This window comes from Amphibalanus amphitrite, unplaced genomic scaffold, assembly GCF_019059575.1.
Source record: "Amphibalanus amphitrite isolate SeventyFive unplaced genomic scaffold, NRLGWU_Aamphi_draft 001193F_arrow, whole genome shotgun sequence".
Taxonomy (NCBI): Eukaryota; Metazoa; Arthropoda; class Thecostraca; order Balanomorpha; family Balanidae; genus Amphibalanus; species Amphibalanus amphitrite.
In genome coordinates, this window is record NW_024882687.1 from 160,419 (window position 1) to 186,183 (window position 25,765).

Here is a 25,765-nt window from a genome sequence, read left to right on the forward strand (position 1 = left end):
GGATTTCGGCCACTTTATTTTCGCAAGCATGCTCAAATCGGTTAAAAAAGTGACAAGAAAAAAACGACCAAAACCTCAGGGAGACTCCCGTCCAGATTTAAATCTCATGGACGCGTCCCCTGGCCTCCGCAGCCGCGTTGGCACCAGGAACGGATCCAGGACAACTCCAAGGGGAGGGTCATGAATCGAAGTAGTGCCCCTATCTATACCCAAAATTAAAACCTCAACGGATTTCGGCCACTTAATTTTGGTGGTGCCTTATTTTCATTTTTCATTTGTTTTGCCCTGGCAGGCCTATGGTGCCCCTGGCGGGCCTGTGGTGCCCCTGGCGGGCCTGTGGTGCCCCTGCTAGGCCGCAGGTGCCCCTGGCAGGTTTGTGGAGCCTCTGGAAGGACTGTGGTGCTTCTTACGAGCCTGAAGTGCCAGCGACAGGCCCATGGTGCCTCTGCGAGGCCGGTGGTGCCCCTGCTAGGCCGCTGGTGCCCCTGGGCCCTGACAGGACTGTGGTGCTCCTGACAAGCCTGAAGTGTCCCCGACAGGCACGTGATGCCCCTGACAGTCCCAGGGTGCCCCTGCGAGGTCAGTGGGTGCCCCTGGCAAGCCTGTGGTGCCCCTGGCAGGTCTGTGGTGCCCCTGGCAGACCTGTGGTGCCCCTGCTAGGCTTCTGGTGCCCCTGACAGGCCTGTGGTGCTCCTGAAAGGACTGTGGTGCCCCTGGGCCCCGACAAGCCTGAGGTGCCCCTGACAGGTCCGTGATGCCCTTGACAGGCCCAAGGTGCCCCTGCGAGGCCGGTGGTGCCCCTGGAAGGCCTTTGGTGCCCCTGGAAGACCTGTGGTGTCCCTGACAGGTCTGTGGTGCCCCTGGCAGACCTGTGGTGCTCTTGCTAGGCCGATGGTGCTCCTGACAGGCCGGTGGTGCCCCTGTCAGGTCTGTGGTGCCCCTGATAGGTCGGTGGTGCCCCTGGTAGGCCTGTGGTGTCCCCGGGCCCCAAGGGGGCATGACCCATGTGACCCCACCTTGGATCCGCCACTGGTTGGCTGGCACCCATGCGAATTCCAGAAGCATCCAAAACTTTTTTATTACGAGCAGCGTAAAACGTGAGAAGTGAAAAGTCAGCAAAAGGTGTGTGTGTGGGGGGGGGGGGGGGGCAGTTAACATTGCTGGCCCCCCATTCGAAAGTGGGGGACCATGGCCCCCTGCCCCCCTGTTCCTACGCCTATGCCAGTAACCGATCAACTAATGCAAGGCCGCCTAACATAAATTGTTAGTTTACGCCCTTTACGCATTCTGCTGCGCCAGTATTGTCTCTCTTTGCAGCGCGCGCTGCCCCTAAGCTGCCACTTATTGCTTCTCACAAAATTTCCTTTCATTGGGTGGAGGAAAATTGCACTCAATAACGATGAAGCACCAATGGAAATCGTCATGGAAGGGCAGGCCGGAGAACCGTCAAGTTTGTTCTTCGGGGTGGTACCTACAAATACATTAATGTTCGGCAAAAAGTGGGGGAGGGGGGTAGTTAACATTACTGCCCCCCCCCCCACCTATGAAAAGTGGGGGGGGCACCGCCCCCCGTTCCCCCTATTCCTACACCTATGACTAGAACGCATGCTTATCAGACACCAGCACCTCGGTGCGATGGATATTTTTTCCCAAACCAAAATGCTTAGCCGTCAAAAAGCAATCGACCGAAATAGATACATAACTCACGGACACAAGACCAACCAAACGCCCACCGATCGAAAATACCCCTTATTCGCGTTGCGGAGCAAGCGGGTCACCCTAGCGGGCCCCATTCAACCGGGGACCCGGGCCCTATCCACACGGGGGCGCGGGCCCTATCCACATGGGGGCCCGGGCCACGTTCACCTGGGGCTCTGGGTCCCGTCCACCAGGGGACCCGGGTCCCATCAATCCGGGGACCCGGGCCCGGGCGTGCGTGCGTGCGTGCGTGCGTGCGTGTGTGTGAAACGAAGCAGTAAACGAGCTGCGTTGCGAGACGAAGCCGTAAGTGACCGTATCAAAACATGCGCCTTATAGTATGTCTTTATTCAAAAGGTGTTTGGCTTCAAGTACGTTTTTCGACTAACCACGTCCTTTAGCTAGCAAAATTAGGCGAAAACTGAACCTGACAAAATCGAACGTCGCCTAATTTTAACAGGTGTCAGGTGATTTCTTCCCGATAATTTCCATATGTATAATAATATTAATAATGTCCTTTATTTCATTCCATAGTTGGAACATATGTGAGCACACACTCTTCCTATTAGCTATAAGCATTGGACATGTAAGAATATTCAACGAGTAACAGAGAGGATGATTTCTATGGGATTTAGGAACACCGACCAGTTTTTCACACAGTGGTAAGCCACACACAATGCACGATAAGCCACTTTTGCACGTGATGAGTCCCTAAGTTCACAGCCATACGGGTTAGTGCAATAGGCCAGTTTGCAACAGTTTGATGAGAATCTCACAGCTGGTCTACCCCACCAAAACACGAGACATATTGACACTATAGTTAGTACAGCAACCGCTTTGTTTTCCTTATATCAATGCTAGCCGTTTTCACGACGGGCCAGCCGGCGAATGCACCTAATTTGACCAAATCTGCACCTAATCTGCACCAAAACGAGCACCAAATGTGTACCAAATGGCCGTCGTGAAAACGGCTACTGTCATTTAGGTCAGGCTCCAGGACATGGCATTGGCCAAGGTATTTAACCTGGGTTACTAAAGACAATCTGGTACCGTTTAAGCCTTAAGGTAATTACGAGCGAGCGAGCGCAGCGAGCGAGCGAGTTCATTACGGAGCGAGCGAAGCGAGCGTAGTCTTTCCTTAGATTAACGGAAATTTCTGAGTATGAGCGGCCGGCCGGCCGGCCGGCCGTGGTCACGCTTTTGCGAAGCTTATATCTCAGCAACCACTTGACCGATTTACATGCGGTAATTTTTGTAGGGTAGCTTCATTCCTTCTACCAAGTATTGGACTATTCCCGATGTATGTGGGTGACCCCTTATGCACGTGCCACGTGCAAAACCAAGAGGTGTCACTTTTGTAATTGTTGCAATATCTCGGTAACTACTGGGCCGATTGCGCTGAGAGTTGGCATGTAGGTAGGCACCCACTAGGCAATGCATATCCATGTGCCAGAGTTGGGGTGCTGCTGCACGTGCGCACGTGCAGGGGTCGATTCCAGATCTTGAGAACGGCTGGACCGATTGCGCTCAAATTTGGTACACGGTTACGGAGCAGTTAGTAGGGTGCCGTGCACAAGTCAGTTGGGACCCATTTTGCACGTGCGCACGTGCAGGGTGCCGCTTCCAGATCTCGAGAACGGCTGGGCCGATTGTGCTCAAATTTGGCACATCGCTAGAGACCGGTTAGTAAGGTGCCGTGCACAAGTCAGTTGGAGGTACCCCCTCGCAATTTCGCACGTGCAAGGCTCACCCTCTCGCTCGCTCCGTTAGTCGCCACAAAAGGCGTTATACTGGTACTGAATTAAGGAAAAATCCTGAGTATGAGCGGCCGGCCGGCCGGCCGGCCGTGGGGACGCTCTTCAAAAGCTAATATCTTAGGAACGGGACATCCGATTGACAAGCGGTCTTCTTTACTGAATGTCACTTGGACGTAAAAGTTCTGTGGTGTGGTGGCCACCATGCGTTCTTGCCAACCACCGCACGTGGCGCGTGGTAAAGTTGGACATTTTTTAAGAACCCCCAAAATTGCAACCTCAATAACGGCACAACGGTTGGGCCGATTGAATTGAAACTCGGTACACAGTTAGGTCTCCATCAGATAATTCATCTGCATGTGTTAAGGATGGGGTGCTACAGCACGTGCGCACGTGCAGGGGGCGCTCCCAGATCTCGAGAACGGCTGGGCCGATTGCACTCAAATTTGGTACACGGTTGGGGACCAGTTAGTAGGGTGCCGTGCAAAAGTCAGTTTGGACCCCGCTTGCACGTGCGCACGTGCAGAATGCCGCTTCCAGATCTCAGGAACGGCTGGGCCGATTGCGTTCAAATTTGGCACACCGCTAGCGACCGGTTAGAAGGGTGCTTTGCACAAGCCCGTTGGAAGTACCCTTTCGCCCTTGCGCACGTGCAGGGCTCACTATCTCGCTCGCTCGTTCTTCGCCCAAAAGGCGTTTTACTGGTGACTAGAGGTACAGGTTTACGCGATAACTGTATGTTTTGATTTATGTTATGTTACGGGTGCATTAGTTTGGGTGATTGACTTGTATTTTTAGCAGTATTATTGGGGTAGATTTGGGTAGCTGTTTTTAATTGAACTGTAAAGTATGATGGTGATGCATGCGAGTTGTTCGAGCCCTTTGTAAGTTAGGATGTTCCTCAATTCAACCCTACCCTACCCTACCCTACCCTACCCTACCCTACCCTACCCTACCCTACCCTACCCTACCCTACCCCTACCCCTACACTACCCTAACCTACCATACCTATCCTACCCTAACCTACCCTACACAACCCTACCCTACCCTACACTACCCTACCCTACCCCTACACTACCCTACCCTACCCTACCCTACCCCTACACTACCCTACCCTACCCTACCCTTCTCTACCCTACCCTACCCTACAATCCCCTACCCTACCCTACCATACCCTACAATCCCCTACCCTACCCTACCCTGCCCTACCCTACCCTTACACTACCCTAACCTACCCTACCCTACCCTACCCCACCCTACCCTACACAACCCTACCCTACCCTACCCTACCCCTAACCTACCCTACCCTACCCTACCCCTAACCTACCCTACCCTACCCTACCCTACCCTACTACTCTACCCTACTCTACCCTACCCTACCCTACCCTACTACTCTACCCTACTCTACCCTACCCTACCCTACCCTACCCTACCCTACTACCCTAACCTACCCTACTACCCTACCCTACTACCCTACCCTACCCTACCTAACTCTACCCTACCTAACTACCCTACCCTACTACCATACCCTACCCTACCCTACCCTACCTTACCCTACCTTACCCTACCCTACCCTACCCTACCCTACCTTACCATACCCTACTCTACTACCCTACCCTACCCTACCCTACCCTACCCTACTCCTACACTACCCTACCCTACCATACCCTACCCTCCCCTACACTACCCTACCCTACCTTACCCTACCCTACTCTACCCTACCCTACCCTACCTTACCCTACCCTACCCTACCCTACCCTACCCTACCCTACCTTACCCTACTATACCCTACCCTACCCTTACACTACCCTACCCTACCCTACCCTAACCCTACCCTACCCTACCTTACCCTACCCTATCCTACCCCTACCCTACCCTACCCTATCCTACCCCTACCCTACCCTACCATACCCTACCCAACCCCTACCCTACCCTACCCTACCTTACCCTACCCATACACTACCCTACCCTACCCTACCTCACCCAACCCTACACTACACTACCACCGACAGTCCAAGTTTCATCTAAATCGGCCCAGAAACGGCTGAAATATTGCAAAAACAAATTAATTGTATTTACTGGCGAATCCCCTTGGCGAGAGGTGCCTTATGTCGGCCTTCGTTGTCAAAGGTCAATGACCTGCCGGCTCTGATTATTTCCACTCAGTTTTTTAAGCGAACAACTGAGCCTAAAGCACGTGCCCTCTGCTCGGCGCCGGTCGCGGCCCTAATGCTAACCCTATGGCGCACATGAGCACGCGCCACGGGCGCACCCCCGGCCGCATCGTGCCCAAAATTTAATACGACCTGTTGAATTACGGGACCCACGAGTCGTGAAAATTTCACCCTTCTGCGTCAATCGACGGCGCCGTAATAAGCCTTTTAGGGAGTAACCCCGACGGCGGCGTGGGCGGCGGACTTTTTAGGATTTATAATATATAGATAGGAGCCTGAGAAGCGGATAGATGTGCAGAAGCAGCACATTCCGTAGGATTAAAAACCATGCACACAAAGGCGAATGTTGACATTCGCTTTTGTGACATTAGCTTTAGCTCGTGAATTAGTTTTTTAGTCCGGCCCTGGAAGGCGACAAAAGCACAATATCGTCTGCATATGCCAAAACATTATTGGGACGATTTCAGACATGACAGCAGATCTGAAGCTGCTGCAGCCTTTGAAGAAAATCATCAATGTAAACATTCTGCCGTCCATGCTAGTCCGCCGACCGTTCATACCGTCCCAGTCATTCGCTTCCCGGACCGATCACCCGAATATCGGCCCTCGGACGCTGAGGCCCAGGTAGCCGCCGTAGCCGCCTGCCGTGTCGCCCTTGTGGTACAGTCCGAGTCCCGAGAGCCAGCCGGCCGGCCGCGGCGCCACCGGCTGCGTGTCCAAAAACGGCAGCGTCGACTGCGCCGCGTCCTCGTCCAGGGAGCTGGCCTCGAATCGGACAGTCTGGCCGGGCAGGCTGTCGCGCCGGCTGGGAGCCGACGAGTGGGTGGATGGCACGGGCTCTGAGAGGTTGAGCGGGGGCACGCCGGCGGCCGGACGACGGCCCTCCAGCCATCTGCTGGAGGAGGTCTGGAGCGCGCCCGTCTCAGAGATGCTGGTCACCTGGGGGCGCGACCGGCGAGTCAGCGGCGACGGGGTCACAGCGACAGGGGTCACAGCGACAGGGGTCACAGCGACAGGGGTCACAGCGACAGGGTCACAGCGACAGGGGTCACAGCGACAGGGTCACAGCGACAGGGTCACAGCGACAGGGGTCACAGCGACAGGGGTCACAGCGACAGGGGTCACAGCGACAGGGTCACAGCGACAGGGGTCACAGCGACAGGGGTCACAGCGACAGGGGTCACAGCGACAGGGGTCACAGCGACAGGGTCACAGCGACAGGGGTCACAGCGACAGGGGTCACAGCGACAGGGGTCACAGCGACAGGGGTCACAGCGACAGGGTCACAGCGACAGGGGTCACAGCGACAGGGGTCACAGCGACAGGGTCACAGCGACAGGGGTCACAGCGACAGGGTCACAGCGACAGGGTCACAGCGACAGGGTCACAGCGACAGGGTCACAGCGACAGGGTCACAGCGACAGGGTCACAGCGACAGGGGTCACAGCGACAGGGTCACAGCGACAGGGTCACAGCGACAGGGTCACAGCGACAGGGTCACAGCGACAGGGGTCACAGCGACAGGGTCACAGCGACAGGGGTCACAGCGACAGGGTCACAGCGACAGGGGTCACAGCGACAGGGGTCACAGCGACAGGGTCACAGCGACAGGGGTCACAGCGACAGGGGTCACAGCGACAGGGGTCACAGCGACAGGGGTCACAGCGACAGGGGTCACAGCGACAGGGTCACAGCGACAGGGGTCACAGCGACAGGGGTCACAGCGACAGGGGTCACAGCGACAGGGTCACAGCGACAGGGGTCACAGCGACAGGGGTCACAGCGACAGGGGTCACAGCGACAGGGGTCACAGCGACAGGGGTCACAGCGACAGGGGTCACAGCGACAGGGGTCACAGCGACAGGGGTCACAGCGACAGGGGTCACAGCGACAGGGTCACAGCGACAGGGGTCACAGCGACAGGGGTCACAGCGACAGGGTCACAGCGACAGGGGTCACAGCGACAGGGTCACAGCGACAGGGTCACAGCGACAGGGTCACAGCGACAGGGTCACAGCGACAGGGTCACAGCGACAGGGGTCACAGCGACAGGGTCACAGCGACAGGGTCACAGCGACAGGGTCACAGCGACAGGGTCACAGCGACAGGGGTCACAGCGACAGGGGTCACAGCGACAGGGTCACAGCGACAGGGTCACAGCGACAGGGGTCACAGCGACAGGGTCACAGCGACAGGGGTCACAGCGACAGGGGTCACAGCGACAGGGGTCACAGCGACAGGGGTCACAGCGACAGGGGTCACAGCGACAGGGTCACAGCGACAGGGGTCACAGCGACAGGGGTCACAGCGACAGGGTCACAGCGACAGGGTCACAGCGACAGGGGTCACAGCGACAGGGGTCACAGCGACAGGGTCACAGCGACAGGGTCACAGCGACAGGGTCACAGCGACAGGGTCACAGCGACAGGGTCACAGCGACAGGGTCACAGCGACAGGGGTCACAGCGACAGGGTCACAGCGACAGGGTCACAGCGACAGGGGTCACAGCGACAGGGGTCACAGCGACAGGGTCACAGCGACAGGGGTCACAGCGACAGGGGTCACAGCGACAGGGTCACAGCGACAGGGGTCACAGCGACAGGGTCACAGCGACAGGGTCACAGCGACAGGGTCACAGCGACAGGGTCACAGCGACAGGGGTCACAGCGACAGGGTCACAGCGACAGGGGTCACAGCGACAGGGGTCACAGCGACAGGGGTCACAGCGACAGGGTCACAGCGACAGGGTCACAGCGACAGGGTCACAGCGACAGGGTCACAGCGACAGGGGTCACAGCGACAGGGTCACAGCGACAGGGTCACAGCGACAGGGGTCACAGCGACAGGGGTCACAGCGACAGGGTCACAGCGACAGGGTCACAGCGACAGGGGTCACAGCGACAGGGTCACAGCGACAGGGTCACAGCGACAGGGGTCACAGCGACAGGGTCACAGCGACAGGGGTCACAGCGACAGGGGTCACAGCGACAGGGTCACAGCGACAGGGGTCACAGCGACAGGGTCACAGCGACAGGGTCACAGCGACAGGGTCACAGCGACAGGGTCACAGCGACAGGGGTCACAGCGACAGGGTCACAGCGACAGGGTCACAGCGACAGGGGTCACAGCGACAGGGTCACAGCGACAGGGGTCACAGCGACAGGGTCACAGCGACAGGGTCACAGCGACAGGGGTCACAGCGACAGGGGTCACAGCGACAGGGGTCACAGCGACAGGGGTCACAGCGACAGGGGTCACAGCGACAGGGGTCACAGCGACAGGGTCACAGCGACAGGGGTCACAGCGACAGGGGTCACAGCGACAGGGGTCACAGCGACAGGGGTCACAGCGACAGGGGTCACAGCGACAGGGGTCACAGCGACAGGGGTCACAGCGACAGGGGTCACAGCGACAGGGTCACAGCGACAGGGTCACAGCGACAGGGGTCACAGCGACAGGGGTCACAGCGACAGGGGTCACAGCGACAGGGTCACAGCGACAGGGGTCACAGCGACAGGGGTCACAGCGACAGGGTCACAGCGACAGGGGTCACAGCGACAGGGGTCACAGCGACAGGGGTCACAGCGACAGGGGTCACAGCGACAGGGTCACAGCGACAGGGGTCACAGCGACAGGGGTCACAGCGACAGGGGTCACAGCGACAGGGTCACAGCGACAGGGTCACAGCGACAGGGGTCACAGCGACAGGGTCACAGCGACAGGGGTCACAGCGACAGGGTCACAGCGACAGGGGTCACAGCGACAGGGGTCACAGCGACAGGGGTCACAGCGACAGGGTCACAGCGACAGGGGTCACAGCGACAGGGGTCACAGCGACAGGGGTCACAGCGACAGGGGTCACAGCGACAGGGTCACAGCGACAGGGTCACAGCGACAGGGTCACAGCGACAGGGTCACAGCGACAGGGTCACAGCGACAGGGGTCACAGCGACAGGGGTCACAGCGACAGGGTCACAGCGACAGGGGTCACAGCGACAGGGGTCACAGCGACAGGGTCACAGCGACAGGGGTCACAGCGACAGGGGTCACAGCGACAGGGTCACAGCGACAGGGGTCACAGCGACAGGGGTCACAGCGACAGGGGTCACAGCGACAGGGTCACAGCGACAGGGGTCACAGCGACAGGGGTCACAGCGACAGAAGTAAGTAAGTAAATCAATGTAACAAATCTCGCTCGTCTGATCACCCGGCGATTGTTTCTGGCACACACCAACACATCCCACCTGAGCGCGGACGGTCAGATGGCCGCTGACCATGTGGAAGGCCGCGCCGGTCAGCACCTGGTTCTCCTGTCCTCGTAGCTCCTGCATCAGCACGCTGCGCTGGTAGTAGGAGAGTCGGACGTAGTCGCGATCTTCCTCGTCGCTGTGGGACAGCATAAGTCACCGGTAAGACGCCTTTTGACGCGACAGACGAGCGAACGCGATAGAAACCTGCACGTGCGAAAGTACGATGCGAGCTCTCCCTTTTTAATAGGTCCCCAACGATGCACCAAATTCTAGTGCAATTAGCCCAGCCGTTGTTTCGACGTGTAAGGAGCCTTTGCACTTGCGCACATGCAGTAGGCATTACAACCATGACGTCTAGTTTTAGGGGGGTTAACCCTATTAGTGGCAGGGGGGGGGGTTGTTTTCATCCACCCCTCAGGTTTTTCGGGAATATCTTCGAAACCGCTGAAGCTACGATGCTGAAATTTTCTGACTTTTCCTAAAACTAAATTGGGCACATTCCCTGAAAATTTCAAGTTCATAACTTTACCAGGGGCGGCTCCAGAGCACTGGGAATTGGGGGGTCCTATTCGTGAAGCGAGTCATTTGGGCGAAGATCACGATGCTGCACCAGTTTTACGAACAGTGAATGAAAGGTATCATGTGATACCATATATTACAGTTATTGTGCATCCTCTTTTGACACGTTTTTGCTATAATAGGCGGATCCAGGCGTCCAAAAAGGGGGGTTATGTTTTACCTCCCAACATAGGTGCCCTGACACCGCTTATGCATGACCAATACAATTGTAGTCGTTCTCTCCTAAGAAAATTGTAACATAACAAGACCATTACCACCCTTTTTAGATACAGTACCAACAAAAACCTTATTTACTATACTTTTTGTGTACCCCCAATCTCAATGATCTGTATCCGCCTATGATTTTTGAAAATGCATATTTTTAGGATCCATGTGAATTCCTGGTTCATTCTCTATCGATCGGCAAAAGTTGCGTTAAGATTGGTTCAGAAACCTGGCCGTGATAAACAGTCTAAAATGTATCTGCAATTTGCCCGTTTTTACCCCCCTCTACCCCCCCCCCTTGACATTTTTTAATTTTTAATTTTTAGAAATGTAGATCACGTTGAGCAAAATCGAATGCCGTTTGAATTTTGAAAATCGGCCCGTTAGATCTCGAGATATCAAGGGGGGGTCGTAAACAGCCCCCCTGCCACTAATAGGGGTAGCCAGGAGCCTGCCACTAATAGGGTTAAGTGGTTTTAGGGTAAATTTAGGGCCTTGACCATGACATTGCATGACATATGGAAAATGAAATGAAATGCATGGCCCGCATCTTCGTCGCATTTGGAGGCTGGATCCCTTGATCCTTCTACAACGTCGCTTTTCCTTGCATAAAGATGAAAACTAACCCACTTTTATTCGTAAAAGTTTACTTTCAATTGCTTAGCTAGGCAAAATAAAGCGATACCAGAGAACGCTAATTGGAGAAACTTTTTGGGGAGTATGCCCCTTGCAGCTCGCAGCATATGAAACCACTTTTTGAGATACGTCCGCATACGGCATAGGCTTCAGTGACGTCAGAAATCTGACGTCAGTAAAAATCTGTCAATCGTGTGGAACTATGACACTCAGGAAAACATGTCGACTTCCCGTCGAGTGGGTTATTTTTGTAAGTGTCACGCGCTCACCGGTCGGTGTCGATGCGCCGCGCGATCGGCTGCCACTGGACGGTGGACGAGAAGACGCCCCCCTCCGGAGCGGCCTTAGCCTGCTCCAGCTGGATGTAGAACACGTTGTTCAGTTTGACGAACCTGAGACAAATAGAAAGACTCGTTCGTGGTAAGCGGCGCCATGGAGCGCCCGTGCAGTCCTCTCATTTATGAACGTTCGTAGTCGTACACCCCACCGGCCATCGCGCGGGAGGTTATGATCTTATTTCAGTAAAATACGCTAATATCTCGATTACTCTGTTACAGAAAAGCACAGAGCCGCCGAGATTTAAATTGCCGCCAATTACCGTCCCGGTAAATTGAAAAGGCCGATCAACCCCTGTCTGTCCTTAACTAATTATATGTTTGTCGTGCAGAGATTCCAGTCAGCACCACTCGTGCTGGCTGGAATCTGCTGAAAAGTTGCTAAGTTAAAGGTAGAATAGATATGACTTCTTTCCACAAAGTCTGAGTTACCGTTTTATAAAACACAAGCTATAATGTAAATTAAAACCATTTTACTCAATATCTCACCGCCAATATCTCACCTTGAAGCCACTTAAGCGGGGAGCGCTGAGAATGACGGTTGGAAATGTACCTACTTGCATCATTTTTTTGATACTTACACGAAATCCTCTGAAACAAGCGTATTCCTGGCCTGAGATCTGTGTCACATCCAGCTAATTACCAGTCATCTTTACCTGCGTCCCGTAGGGCTATCGGCGAGCCCTGCCATCCGTAGGGGGGGGGGGGGGGGTCGGTCCCTATCCTAAGATCTCGAAAAGTTATTGACCGATTTTCAAATTTCTAATGGCATTTGATAGCCCCACCAGGGAACTACCTTGTGACCAAATTTCATTGGCCAAGGTCTAACCGATGACGTCAAAGGTCATGTCAAAGGTCGCATTTTTCACCGTTTACGGGCCTTCTAAGGAATGCGTTATCCCGCGACCGCCTGAGGGGGGGGGAGGGGTCGGATCCGACCCCTCCGTTTTTCATGAATAACTCACGAACCGCTTACGCTATCAACTTGAAACTGCGTATACCTTCTCCCTCATCAATTTGAAGTCTTTTGTCAAATTTTTATGCACATTTTTCAAAAACTCCTTGAGATATATCGATTTTATTGATGTAGCTACATGGCTTTTTTCGTCCAAAAAGGTAAATGTTAAAATCGCCAAAAATCAAGGGTTTAAGCAAATTGCAAAGTAAACACATGAATAGACGCAGCTCAATTGGTTAAAAAAATAAATATCTCGCTTTTCCCATAAAATGCGTTTTTAAGTGTAATAAGATGGCGAAGTACTAAAATGAGCAGCATTATTGAATATCGTAGAAGAATAACCTTATGCTCACTATCTTTACACAATCCAAAAATTAGCCTAAAATCAATGAATATATTTCGGAAACGTTCCTTCTTCAGTTCAAAAAGTTAACTATACAAGCCACAGAAATGTACAAATAATTGAACGTCACAAAAGCGCCGAATTCACTGATCCCACCAACGAATATTAGTCACATTCTCGTGCCATATAAGTAGAACGGCCTCTTTTAATCAACGCAAGACTAAAATAACAGGTATACATAAGGTAGCGTAACCAAATACAACTGTATGAGATCACTTGTGACCCAACGAATAATTATGCTAGTCATCTTAGAAACACACAATATAATTACAACTAACATGCAAGGTGTACACAACCAACTACTCAATAGATCGATTGTCTAGCCAACAAACTAGCCATTCATCCAATTGTTCAATCAACTAGTTACACCCATTACATTCAGTCATGGAGTCGACAAACCATTCAAATATCCATTCCAAATCATTCAATCAAACGTTTCATCATACAATCAAGCAGTCATTCAATCAAACAAACAACGATTTTATCATCCAATCAAGCAACCCTTCAACCATTAAATCAATCAGACCCACAGTCGTCCATTCAATCATCTATCAATCAACCATTCAATATTCCATTTAATCATACATATAATCAACCATTCAATGATTCATTCAAACATCGGCATTTGGTAAAACATCTAACTAAGCACCTCAAAAGCCAAAAGATCTAACAGTCATGAGGCTGTCCCAACATCTATCACGTCTCAGTCTGACAGTTCACACTAATCACAGAACTGCCCAAGATGCGATGTTGGTGTTTAGGGCTGGTCGGTATGTCCTTATCCATAGCGACTCTGCTATTTTTCTGTCTCTGCTGGTGTTGCATGTCTGTAGGATCTTGGCCGCGATGTGTTGGGGCTCTGGGCGACATCGAGGGTGGTCATCTCTGAAGTGGTCGCCCCACGGTGAGTCCATACGGTGGTTCTTCGCGTCCCGTAGATGTTCATTGTAGCGAAGTCGTATGTGACGTCCGGTTTCGCCGATGTAGCTCCGGTTGCACAGCGTGCAGGTAAGTTGGTATACCACTCCGGAACTGTGGCACCGGCCCTGTAGTCCTGCAGCACACGAGTGGCAGCGTGAGCCACCAGGACACGGAGGTGGTTTCAGGGCGGAGCGCACCAGCTGGTTCTTGATGGTCTGTTTGTTGGTACATCTTTACAGTACCAGAATGTAATGGGTGTAACTAGTTGATTGAACAATTGGATGAATGGCTAGTTTGTTGGCTAGACAATCGATCTATTGAGTAGTTGGTTGTGTACACCTTGCATGTTAGTTGTAATTATATTGTGTGTTTCTAAGATGACTAGCATAATTATTCGTTGGGTCACAAGTGATCTCATACAGTTGTATTTGGTTACGCTACCTTATGTATACCTGTTATTTTAGTCTTGCGTTGATTAAAAGAGGCCGTTCTACTTATATGGCACGAGAATGTGACTAATATTCGTTGGTGGGATCAGTGAATTCGGCGCTTTTGTGACGTTCAATTATTTGTACATTTCTGTGGCTTGTATAGTTAACTTTTTGAACTGAAGAAGGAACGTTTCCGAAATATATTCATTGATTTTAGGCTAATTTTTGGATTGTGTAAAGATAGTGAGCATAAGGTTATTCTTCTACGATATTCAAAATGCGTTTTTGACCCACAAAAATTCAAAAATCTATATTTTTGGAAAACAGCTCATAAAATCAAAAAATTTCAAAATTTTCAAAAAAACGGAATATATGTTATAAAGCTCTATTAAAACATAAGATGTCGCAAATTTCAACTTTCTATATTGATTTTTGACCCCTAAATTGTAAAAAATAGCTCCAACATGTATACCTAGGGCATGGTGACGTCATAAGCATTTTCGTGAGTTTAGGCACTTCTGAACATCGCATGTGAAAACAAATGGCAGCATTAGATTCCTGGGGCAAACCTCGTCTAGAAAAATGCATTTTTATGTAAAAAATAAAAAGTTAAAAAACTGACTTTTTTCTTAGTTCTCACTTGGTAATAGCCGTTTTCACGACGGCCATCTGGTACACATTTGGTGCACATCTGGTGCAGATCAGGTGCAGATTTGGTCAAATCAGGTTCAGTGTGTCTCTTAGTAGCTATCAGCTAGGGTTACACTAATTGCGCCTTATATGCCTGCTTTGTCGTATTATCAGAGAGCATCATCGATTAAAATACTGAAATGAATTCATAAAATGAAGATATTTGCTGTAAAAGAGATTAGGTGCAGATTTGATCAAATCAGGTGCACTCGCCGGATAGCCCGTCGTGAAAACGGCTAATGTATAGTATAAACGATTTTTTCTGCTTGCTGATGACTAGGACAGTGACTTTGGGTCACATATAACCATGACCATGGGGTTCGGCGTGAAAAATAAGCCATAAAACATGTGTCGCATGCCCATGTAGCAGAAAGTGAAAGCCGTGAATTTTCGTGACCTGACCTGATCTTGACCCGTGCTTAGTATGACCCCTATACGCACATGGTACCTTCAATAGCCTTTGAGGTCATTTTTGGTGAGTTTCGAGCAGGAGCTATCGATTCCGCTGTCCGTAAGCCTCATCATGCAAAACCCAGGAATTTGACCTCTGACCTGGCCTTGACCCGAAAGTTGACCTCAATCTTAAAATCTTAAGAGACAGAGACAGTTTAGGTTACTTTCTGGTGAAGGGCAGGTCAAGGTCAGGTCAAAAAGGTCAAATTATAAAATTGATATTTGTGCATAAAAGGTTCTATTCGATTCAGCTCGTCCCAGGAAATCCAGTGTGGTCTTTGTTTTACGCTAAGGGCCGCCGTCCACTAAATAAGCGCGCACATTTACGCGCTGAATTTAAAGTGACCACCATCCCACCTTAACATTAGTTTTGAGTTGAGATAGCCAAATTGGTGGCCATGGCCTGCAAATACCGGTTTGGGCACTCACAACATCGAAAAATGCTTTAATTCGGAAATATGGAATTTCAAACTTGCAGTTTTCGGATTCTAAGGGGCTAATGCATTGAGATGCCCCCTTAGAATTTGTGACGTCAGCGGTGATCTAACGACTTTAAAACCTTGTACTAACATCTTTGTGAAGCAGTGGTGGTATATGCTATTTGCGCGCAACATCTGCCGCAAACGCCGCACTTCCAAAATGAAGTCGCTAGGAATAGCGGAGATCCCCAAAAAGTAAACAAAAGTAAAAGTCTAATATCTTGAAAACCGGTGAATATTTTTCGGTGAAATTTGGTAGATATTCGTTTTTGCTCTTTCTGAACCAAGCGACATCGCTTTCATGCAAATTCATTAGCTTTTTTGAAGGTGGGAGGGTCCCTTTAACCCGCGCCCCGTACGTAGGACTATCGGCGGACCCTACCACCCGTAGGGGGGGGGGGGGGCTTTCGCCCCCCTAAGATCTCGGAAAGTTACCGGCTGATTTTCAAAATTCAAACAGCGTTGAATAGGCCTACAACGGAACTACCTTGTGACCCAATTTCGTTGACCTCGGTTCAACCGATGTTGTCACAGGTCAGGTCAAAGGTCAAATTTTTACCGTTTAGAGGCAGTTCAAGAAATGAGCTGTAAAATCGAGTAGAAGGCTCGTTATTGAAAATCATCGATAGGGGAATATCCGAAAAAAACACATATTTTGCTATTTGAAGTCATTGATACCATTGATTGCTTGACGTTAGGCGGCACGGGTGGACATCGATAGCGCGGTCACTAGCGAAAGCTGGGCTGTAGGCGATGAAATACCGGCTGAGTTGTCACACGTTGAATAGGTTTATAGACATCTGTCTTGTGAAAAAGTTGAACTTTTGCCTTCAATATTTCTACAGGCAATTTTAGGAGTGATCTTCACATCTTGCAAAACCGTTTAGATTATTGTATTCACTTCAAGCCTTCCTTATTGTTCTTGACGATGATGCTGGAACTATTTTTAATTAGTGTTTCTAGCTTAGTAAAATAATATATTGTGCAAACGATGGAAAAACATAAAACTAAGATTTTAAATGCAATTTCATCTAACAATTAATGGTAGTTTCTTTACACATAAAGGAAAAGTTGCATGCTAACTGATAATTCAAAGCTCTTGGGGCCAGATGTTTTCTTCTTTTCTTACGTCGCCCCAATGGCCGCGAATACACTTGTGATAGCGCCTATCGATAGGTCAGGTCATTGATTGATAGGTCAGGTCACAGAGATCAGGTGAAGGTCACTGAGGGTCACAATACGAAAGTGTCGTGTGATACATGTTTTATGGTCCATTTTACATGACAAATGCGATTATGTGGATCAGGCAATCTTTGGGAACAGTTAAGGTTATGTTCTGGTGAAGGTCAGGTCAAGGTCAGGTCAAATTAGGACAAATTTCAAAGTTAATACTTTTGCATAAAATGGGCATCGATTCGATGCAGTTCGTCACGGGGAGTCTAATGGTTGTTTTTGTTTTGCGCTACGTGGTCTAAAATTGCTAAAAATTGAGTTTGAAAATTTGACGTCATCAATTTTGAACGGTGTTTTCGCTATAACCTAGCCAAAAAAAGTTATGAATCCCAAATTTGCTATGTGGATTGATGGTGGTAGGGTTTATCAGATATATTCCGTTTTTTTTATTCGAACAACTTTTTGGATTTTTTGGCTATTATATCCAAAAAATTACTTTTTTGATTTTTGGGGGTCAAAATCAAAAAATTTCAAAAATCCGAGATAAATGTTTTATAATCCTGTTAATTTTACACCTTTTATGTCTTGAATATTTTTCTCTATTTTCAAAGCTGTAGGCCTGACAGCGCTTCCCGCGAAACCTTTTTTTTGGTCGAAAATGGCAGAACATGACGTCATTCTGACGTCATTTGCGGCTAACCTATCATAGCCTGTGTAAAAGTTTTTGGTGACAATGTGTAAAATTGATGCCCGGAGGGGTCCTGAAAGCTTGGTGACGACATCTGCAGTCGTTTAGGAGATATCTACGAAAAAGGACAGGGAGGGGCCGCCCCCCCCCCCTACGGGGCGCGGGTTAACATCTAGTCTATGGGCTGCGCGCCGACTGCGGTTCAGCGCCTAATGCGCGATGAAGTGCAGTCAGCTGATTATTCAGCGGCTGTTCGGCGCCAAATCACGCGCTGAACTCTGAAGAGTTGAAATATTTCACCTTTTAAAGGGACCCTCCGGCTCCCACCTCCAAAAAATTATCCCGCGCCCCACTGGGGGGGGGGGGGGTAGATTCTGCCCCCTGGATTTTCGTGATAACTCCAAAACCGTTGCAGATATCGCCACAAATTTTGGGGTACCTTATCCTACATCAATTTGACATCGACTGAGCAAGTTTCATTGAAATCCCTTTAGAAATGTTTGACTAAAAATGGTGTTTTTGTGACGTCACTACATGCCATTTTTGGTCAAAATTGTCTAAATGTTTATAAATTCACCAAAATTACATTTTTAAAGCAAACCGCCCGAAAAAACAAGTATGTTAAATAAAGCGCGCTACAAAATGGCTATCTTAGATTTTCAAAATTTTGAGTTTTTGACTCCAAAATTTTCAAAGAAACTGTTTTTTAGAAAAAAACTATAAAAAACCAAAAAGTTTTTTGAATTTAAAAAAAAACCGGAATATAGGTAAGGTGCCTAATTAGTGACCCTCTTAATTTGAACCAGGGCTGCGGAGTCGATGGATTTTCGGCGACTCCGACTCCGACTCCGACTCCGGCTTTCAAAAACCAGCTCCGACTCCGACTCCGACTCCGGGAAGAATTGTCGACTCCGACCGACTCCAACTCCCGACTCCGACTCCGCAGACCTAGCAGGGCTGCGGAGTCGACAGATTTTCGGTGACTCCGACTCCGACTCCGGCTCGGATTTCTAAAATCGACTCCGACTCCGACTCCGACTCCGGTCACAACTGTCGACTCCGACCGACTCCGACTCCGACTCCGACTCCGACTCCGCAGCCCTGATTTGAACCGTCATTGCTCACACACTATGGGTGCCACTGTGTTACCGGCTTGATTTTCGAAGAGATCGTTCATTTTTCTATTAAAATCTATTCATTTTCTGCCCCAATATCTACTAATTACGGAGCGAGCGAAGCGAGCGTAGTCTTTCCTTAGATTAACGGAAATTTCTGAGTATGAGCGGCCGGCCGGCCGTGGTCACGCTTTTGCGAGGCTTATATCTCAGCAACCACTTGACCGATTTACACGCGGTAATTTTTGTAGGGTAGCTTCATTCCTTCTACCAAGTATTGGACTATTCCCGATGCATGTGGGTGACCCCTTATGCACGTGCCACGTGCAAAACGAAGAGGTGTCACTTTTGTAATTGTTGCAATATCTCGGTAACTACTTGGCCGATTGCGCTGAAAGTTGGCATGTAGGTAGGCACCCACTAGGCACTGCATATACATGTGCCAGAGTTGGGGCGCTGCTGCACGTGCGCACGTGCAGGGGTCGTTTCCAGATCTCGAGAACGGCTGGGCCGATTGTGCCCAAATTTGGCACATCGCTAGAGACCAATTAGTAGGGTGCCGTGCACAAGTCAGTTGGAGGTACCCCCTCGCAATTTCGCACGTGCAAGGCCCACCCTCTCGCTCGCTCCGTTAGTCGCCCCAAAAGGCGTTATACTGGTTTATTTGTAGTGAGCATTTTGGCAAACCATTGCAAAAAAAAACGCTAATAGGGAACTCGTCCCGATTAGCGACAGAGGGTCGCTAATAAGTCTATGGGTTTTCCCATAATAAAAATGGCATAAAATGCGACGCCTGAAAAGATGAAATATGATCCCAAAAAGGTACCCTATACGTAAAGCACTCAATCACTGGAACAGGAACGTTTATCCACTACATTTATGTAGGTGACAACCGAGCACGTGATGCACCAAAGGCGAAAATAAGGCGAAAACTCAAATTTTGTGGGCTATCTCGAATGATATTCGAGGCCCGCGCTGGATTCAGCACCCCTGCAGTCGGTGACGACAGTCGACATTTGGCATCCCCCAGTACACATCGCAAGCTTCAGCAATACTCAATAGCTCATTTTCATTTCCCTCTTTTCCCATTTCTTTCCCTTCTTGAGCTATTTGCGACCATGTCGGGCGCAAATAGGAAATATGGGTTGCGACACGTTTTTAATCACCATGCAGTGCACAGTTCAGCGATTCACTCGTTTGGCGGCACGGGCGGACATCGATAGCAGCGCCTCTATCGGTCACTAGGGAAAGCTGGGCTGTAGGCGACGAAATACCGGCTGAGTTGTCACACGTTGAATAGGTTTATAGACATCAGTCTTGTGAAAAAGTTGAACTTTTGCCTTCAATATTTCTACTGGCAATTTTAGAAGTGTCTCCACATAGATTACAAAACCGTTTAGATTATTGTATTAACTTCAAGCATTCCCTTTTGTTCTTGACGATGATGCGGGAACTATTTCTAATTAGTGTTTCTAGCTTAGTAAAAGAACATATTGTGCAAACGATGAAAAAAGCATAATTGGAAAATTTTAAATGCAATTTTCTCTAACAATTAATGGTAAATTATCTACACATCAAGGAAAAGGTGCATGCTAACTGATAATTTAAAGTTCTTGGGGCCAGTTGTTTTCTTCTTTTCTTACGTCGCCCCAATGGCCGCGAATACACTTGTGATAACGCCTATCGTCCGGGAAAGCGGCAACCATTTGAAAAAAGGATTGTCGATTCAGAACAAAAAAGGTGCATCATCATAATGTGCATCACTTTTCATCATACGGGGCCCAAATACACACGTTTTGGATAAGAAACTGGCCATTTTTTATTTAAACTCTTCTAAAATGTCCCACCAGAAACACCGACCACCGGAAAAGAATTAAGTTTGATAACCAAAGTATGGCAGACCTTTTGACAATGTTTTTACCCCAATTTCTCTTGCCAGTTTGTCTGTAGGGAGGTAGGTCGCAAATAGGAAAGGGTCGCTAATTAGGCACCTTACCCTATGTTATGGAGACCAGTATTCACTATGCTCATACAAAATTTTGAGGCAATCCGTCAATTTTTGGTCACAGAATGGCCAAAAAACCGCCAAAATAACACATGACAAAATTTTTTATTGCAAATTTTAGAAGTTCTAGACCACATACGACAACAAAACTACCACCGTTGGACCTAGACCTGAACTTCGTTCAACTGTGATCCAAATCATTAAGTGAGTATCGCCATTGCATTCTATGGGCAAAATGACTCATAAAACATGTGTCGCACATAGCCCGTTCAGTGGCTACTTTGTGATGACCTTTCTTGACCTGACCTGACCTTGATCTTGAACTTTGCATGACGTTTTAAGTAAAGCACATCGTCTCTCTACCCTAAGGATGCGTTCTGGGTAAGCGCCGTCAATCGCCTCTTCACCAACTGGGCTCAGACGCCAATGCTGTGAAAACCTGTCATTTTGACCTTTGACCTGACTTTGACCTGACTTTTTACCTACTTAAGCAAATTTTTTGGTGCTCTTAAGATCGGTCTCGTTGAGACCTTTCGTTCGCCGCTTTCCCCGTCTCTCTATGACCCTCCGTTCGGAAGTTAGGCAGGGGGGGGGGGCAGAATCGCCACCCCCCCCCCTAGCGGGGCGCGTAGGGCTGAATACCCCAGCGGGGCGAGGGTTAATGAATTGGCATGAAAGTGATGTCGTTCGGTTCAGAAAGAGCGAAAACGAATATCTACCAAATTTCACCTAAAAATATTCACCGGTTTTCAAGATATTAAACTTTTACCTACTTTTGTTTACTTTTTGGGATCTCCGCTGTTCCTAGCGACTTTATTTGGAAGCAATAGTTTGGAAGCTGAAAGTGCGGCACTTGTTGCGCGCAAAGCAGCAGATACCACCGCGTGCTATCAAACGTTTTAGTCAAACATTTAAAAATCGTTAGATCTGCGCTGACGTCACACATCCGGAGGGGGCATTCAAATGCATTAGCCCCTCTGAATCCAAAGTGCTGCAACTTTGAAATTAGATATTTTTGATTTGAGACATTTCTCGATGTTGTGAGTGCTCAAACCGGTAAGTGCAAGCCAGGGACCCCAGTTTGGCTATCTCAGCTCAAAACTAATGTTAAGGTGGGATGGTCCCTTTAAGCGCGCACTAGGCGCTGAACAATTACGCACTGAATACGCGTATAACCAGTGGACGGCGACCTTGTGGTTTAGAACGGCTAAAAATTGAGTTTGAAAATTTGACATCAATTTTATGCAGCTCTTTCGTCAAAGCGTTGTCAAACATTGAGCTATTGAGCTGAAATTTGGGATGTAGATGGGGGACCTCTATAACTATTGTTTTTCAAAATTTTGAAAAATTATTGTATCTTAACTTTAAGAGTATTGTATAAAAAACACTTGTTGGATTCAGGGTCAAAATTCAAATTTTGTAAAAAAAAAAAAACGAGCTAGCAGTAGGTATTTTACCCTTATTAATTCTACACACACCTTTTGGGGTTAAACATTTTTCTTTATCGTTCAAAATTGTAGGCGTGGCAACTCTTCCCGCAAAACCTTTTTGTCGAGAATGGCAGAACATGACGTCACTCTGACGTCACTTTGGCAAACCTGTCACCGGCTCTGAAAAAAAATTCGCCGCAAGATGTAAAATTGATGCCCGGAGGGGTCATGAAAGTTTGGTGGTGATATCTGCAGCGCTTTATAGGGAATATCGATGGAAAAATATTTGCTTTTTCACAGGCGGAATCGTGTGAACCACGGTACATACAATAGCGCGTCGCAGGCAACGTAGACGCAGAACCTTTTGGTCGAGGTACTAGTTTGGCGCCTCGCTAGTGACTAGTGCGCTTTAATAAGCCGGGCCTACCGGTGACCTGTAGCATTGCAGCTGACCTAGCCGTGACCTCACCTGACCCCTGTGACGATCTTGTTGTGGGCGACGTCGGCCGTTGCGGGCAGCAGGCTGAAGTAGCGAGCCGAGTAGGTGTCGTCGTCACACAGGCAGTAACAGGTCGAGCAGATGGCAAAAAATTCCCACCATTCCCACATCTGTGTGGATGTAAGAAGGTCGCGTCATTAGCCGTTTTCACGACGGGCTATCCGGCGAGTGCACCTAATTTGACCAAATCTGCACCTAATCTCTTTTAAAGCAAATATCTTTATTTTATGTATTTATTTAGGTGTTTTAACCGATGATACTCTCTAATAAAATGACAAAACAGGCATATAAGCAATTAGTGCAACCCTAGCTGATAGCTACTAAGAGACACACTGAACCCAATTTGACCAAATCTGCACCTAATCTGCACCAGATGTGCACCAAATGTGTACCAGATGGCCGCCGTAAAAACGGCTATTACCAGCACACCCACACACCGTGAAGGTGTTGAGGAACAACCGCCATAGGGGTGCGAGTGCGAAGCGTTGGCACCCTCATGCCAGCTCGAGACTACCGGACTGATTTACAATTTTAATGACATTTAACCCGCGCCGGGCCGGTGCTCCGCGAGATCCTCGCCGGGCCGGGGGGAAGGTGTCTGAACACCCCCCCCCCCCACCACCACCACCATTCTAACTCGGCTCCTGGGCCACGTAGCGACACGCGGTAAGCGGCATTAGAAAGAAAGGCCAAAACCAGGACGAAAACACTTCAGTCATTTTTTTAGGTCAGGTCAAAGGTCAAGTCACCAGAGGTCACCAAAGGTAAAATGTTGACTATTTCAACATTTTGGAAACTGCCAACGGCTAACTCGGTAACCAATAGAGCTACAGCGCCGTGGAAAAGCGCATTCGATAGCTTTTTTAACACTCTTTCGCTGTTATGTCCTCAGATTTGACCTCACGTCAACCGTTTAGCCTCCAGAGGGCAAAAACTAAAAAATAGCCGTTTTTACGAAAAGCGTTTTTTCGGCAATACCTTTTGACTCAAAAGAGCCACGACATTTCTTTTGCCAGCATTGTGTTCCTCTCCTCAAGCGCGTCGAATGAACTATAATTTGACCTTGAAAGGTCAACTTGAAAATTTGACCTCAGGTCAAGGTCATGACCTGACCAGAAAAGGTCATGTTGCATATCAGTCGATCCGCAACGTCGAGCTGAACACATCTAAGGCGTTTTCATCGCTCTAGTATGCCTCTATCAGAAGTTATTAGCGAAAAACTGTTAGATACTATTCGTAACCTGAGATGACCTCGGGAACATAACGAGGGGTCACAGTTGCCATTTTCCGGTTCAGTGTGTCAATTGTACCTGCATCTCGATGTTTGAGAGTGTCTAGAATGGCGTTCGTGCAAAACAGACGCTTTTCAATTTCCTCCCATTGACTTATCCCGCGCCGGGCCGGGGGGTGTTTGAACATCCCCCTTGCGGTTTTTTCACCGATATCTCAAAAACGGCGGCGCGGAGCGCCGCCGTTTTTGTCACACCTGTTCGTGCATCTTTTCCGCACATGTTGTGAAAATTTCAGGCCCAGGTCGCCCAAGGTCAGGTCACCAGGTCACGCCAAGTAACCTCACCTAAGAAAAAATAGGAATGCTCGTCATAGCTACACCGATTGATCGATTGCCTTGAAACTTTCAGCGATTGATAAGAGCGACATTATCTATAAAATGTATATCTCGGAATTTTGATATCGGTGACCTAAGGTCAGGTCAATTTTGCGGCCTCTCCATTATAAGTTGTTAAGATTTGCTACTTAAGCCTAAGAAGTGTTTTCTTTTATTCTGTGTATTGTGTGCATCATGTACCCCGTGCCGGCGCCGGGCTCGCCAGCCGGCCGCCGAGCAGAGCCGCCGCGCCGCTCTGCGGCACAGCCTGCGTTCAGGGGCACGCGCGCCTCGGGATTGGCCGGTTGAATCACGTGGTTCGAGCTGTAGTCGGGTTAGGTCGCGGCGGTGCGGGGAGTTGGGCTCTAGCATTGGACGCGGCCGGGTGTGTCGCTGGATCGCAGTGGAAGGATCGGTCTGCCCGGCCGTTTCAGAAACTCAGATCCACAGATTCATGTATAAACGGCTGTCTGAAAATCGGTAGTCGGTCTGCCTGGCTGTCTACCGGGGTAAGGAGGCTCGTTTATACATGCGTCTGCAAAATTAAGGGATCGGTTTGATCTGCCGGTCTCTGTGACAGATTTGGACCCAACGCACGAACTTAACCATTTCACTTTGTACCCGACATCATGTCGGCTTGAAGGGCGGCATTTTGGGGGTAGTCCTCGAGCATATCTTCTCGGGATTCATTCGTCATATAGGTTAAGGGTAGAGCCGGCACTGCGGCCGTTGCTCCGCTGGCAATTGGTGGCTCTAGAGTCTCTGACAGTGGGCGTTGTTTTCTGGTGAGTGAACTGGTTTGTCTGGTTTTCTGGTTACTAAAATACATCCTCCTGGTGTATCTATACACTCTTTAACTTGGAATTGTAACATAGTCCTCCTGGGGCCGGATGGTCGGTTCGATCGGCTGTGCTGTTATCAGTCGGTTGGATTGACGTTTCGGTCTGATTCTTTGAAACGGTTCATTCGGCTGTGTTGTCATCAGTCGGCTGAATTGGTTTGCCGGTCTAGTATTGTTTGACACGGTCCGGTCGGCTGTGTTGTTATCAGTCGGTTGGATTGGTTTTGTAGTCTAAGTTGTTTGATACAGTCCACTTTAAATACTTGGCATACAATTTGGCCAAGCTTTGAACCATGGAGGATTTGTTGGCGACCAGAACCAGACTCCGCTCAAAGGCGACCCGACTTTGTAATGACCTCCGATCGTATCGAGAGGCAGATCGTACGACGGTGGATCCTGACCAGCTTGCCCTCAAGCTTCACCACCTGGAGAAGCTGCGCCAT

General features: G+C 49.5%; 1 protein-coding gene across 1 annotated transcript; it reads right to left on the reverse strand.

The window, feature by feature from the left end:
- Positions 1–5,894: 5,894 nt before the first annotated feature.
- On the reverse strand, positions 5,895–25,765 carry LOC122370994. The gene is made up of 5 exons (XM_043347023.1): positions 25,724–25,765; positions 22,846–22,985; positions 11,565–11,687; positions 9,871–10,012; positions 5,895–6,565 (listed from the first exon to the last, which is right to left on the reverse strand). The coding sequence occupies exons 1-5, from the start codon at positions 25,763–25,765 to the stop codon at positions 6,215–6,217; spliced, it is 798 nt and encodes a 265-aa protein (XP_043202958.1). The 3' UTR covers positions 5,895–6,214.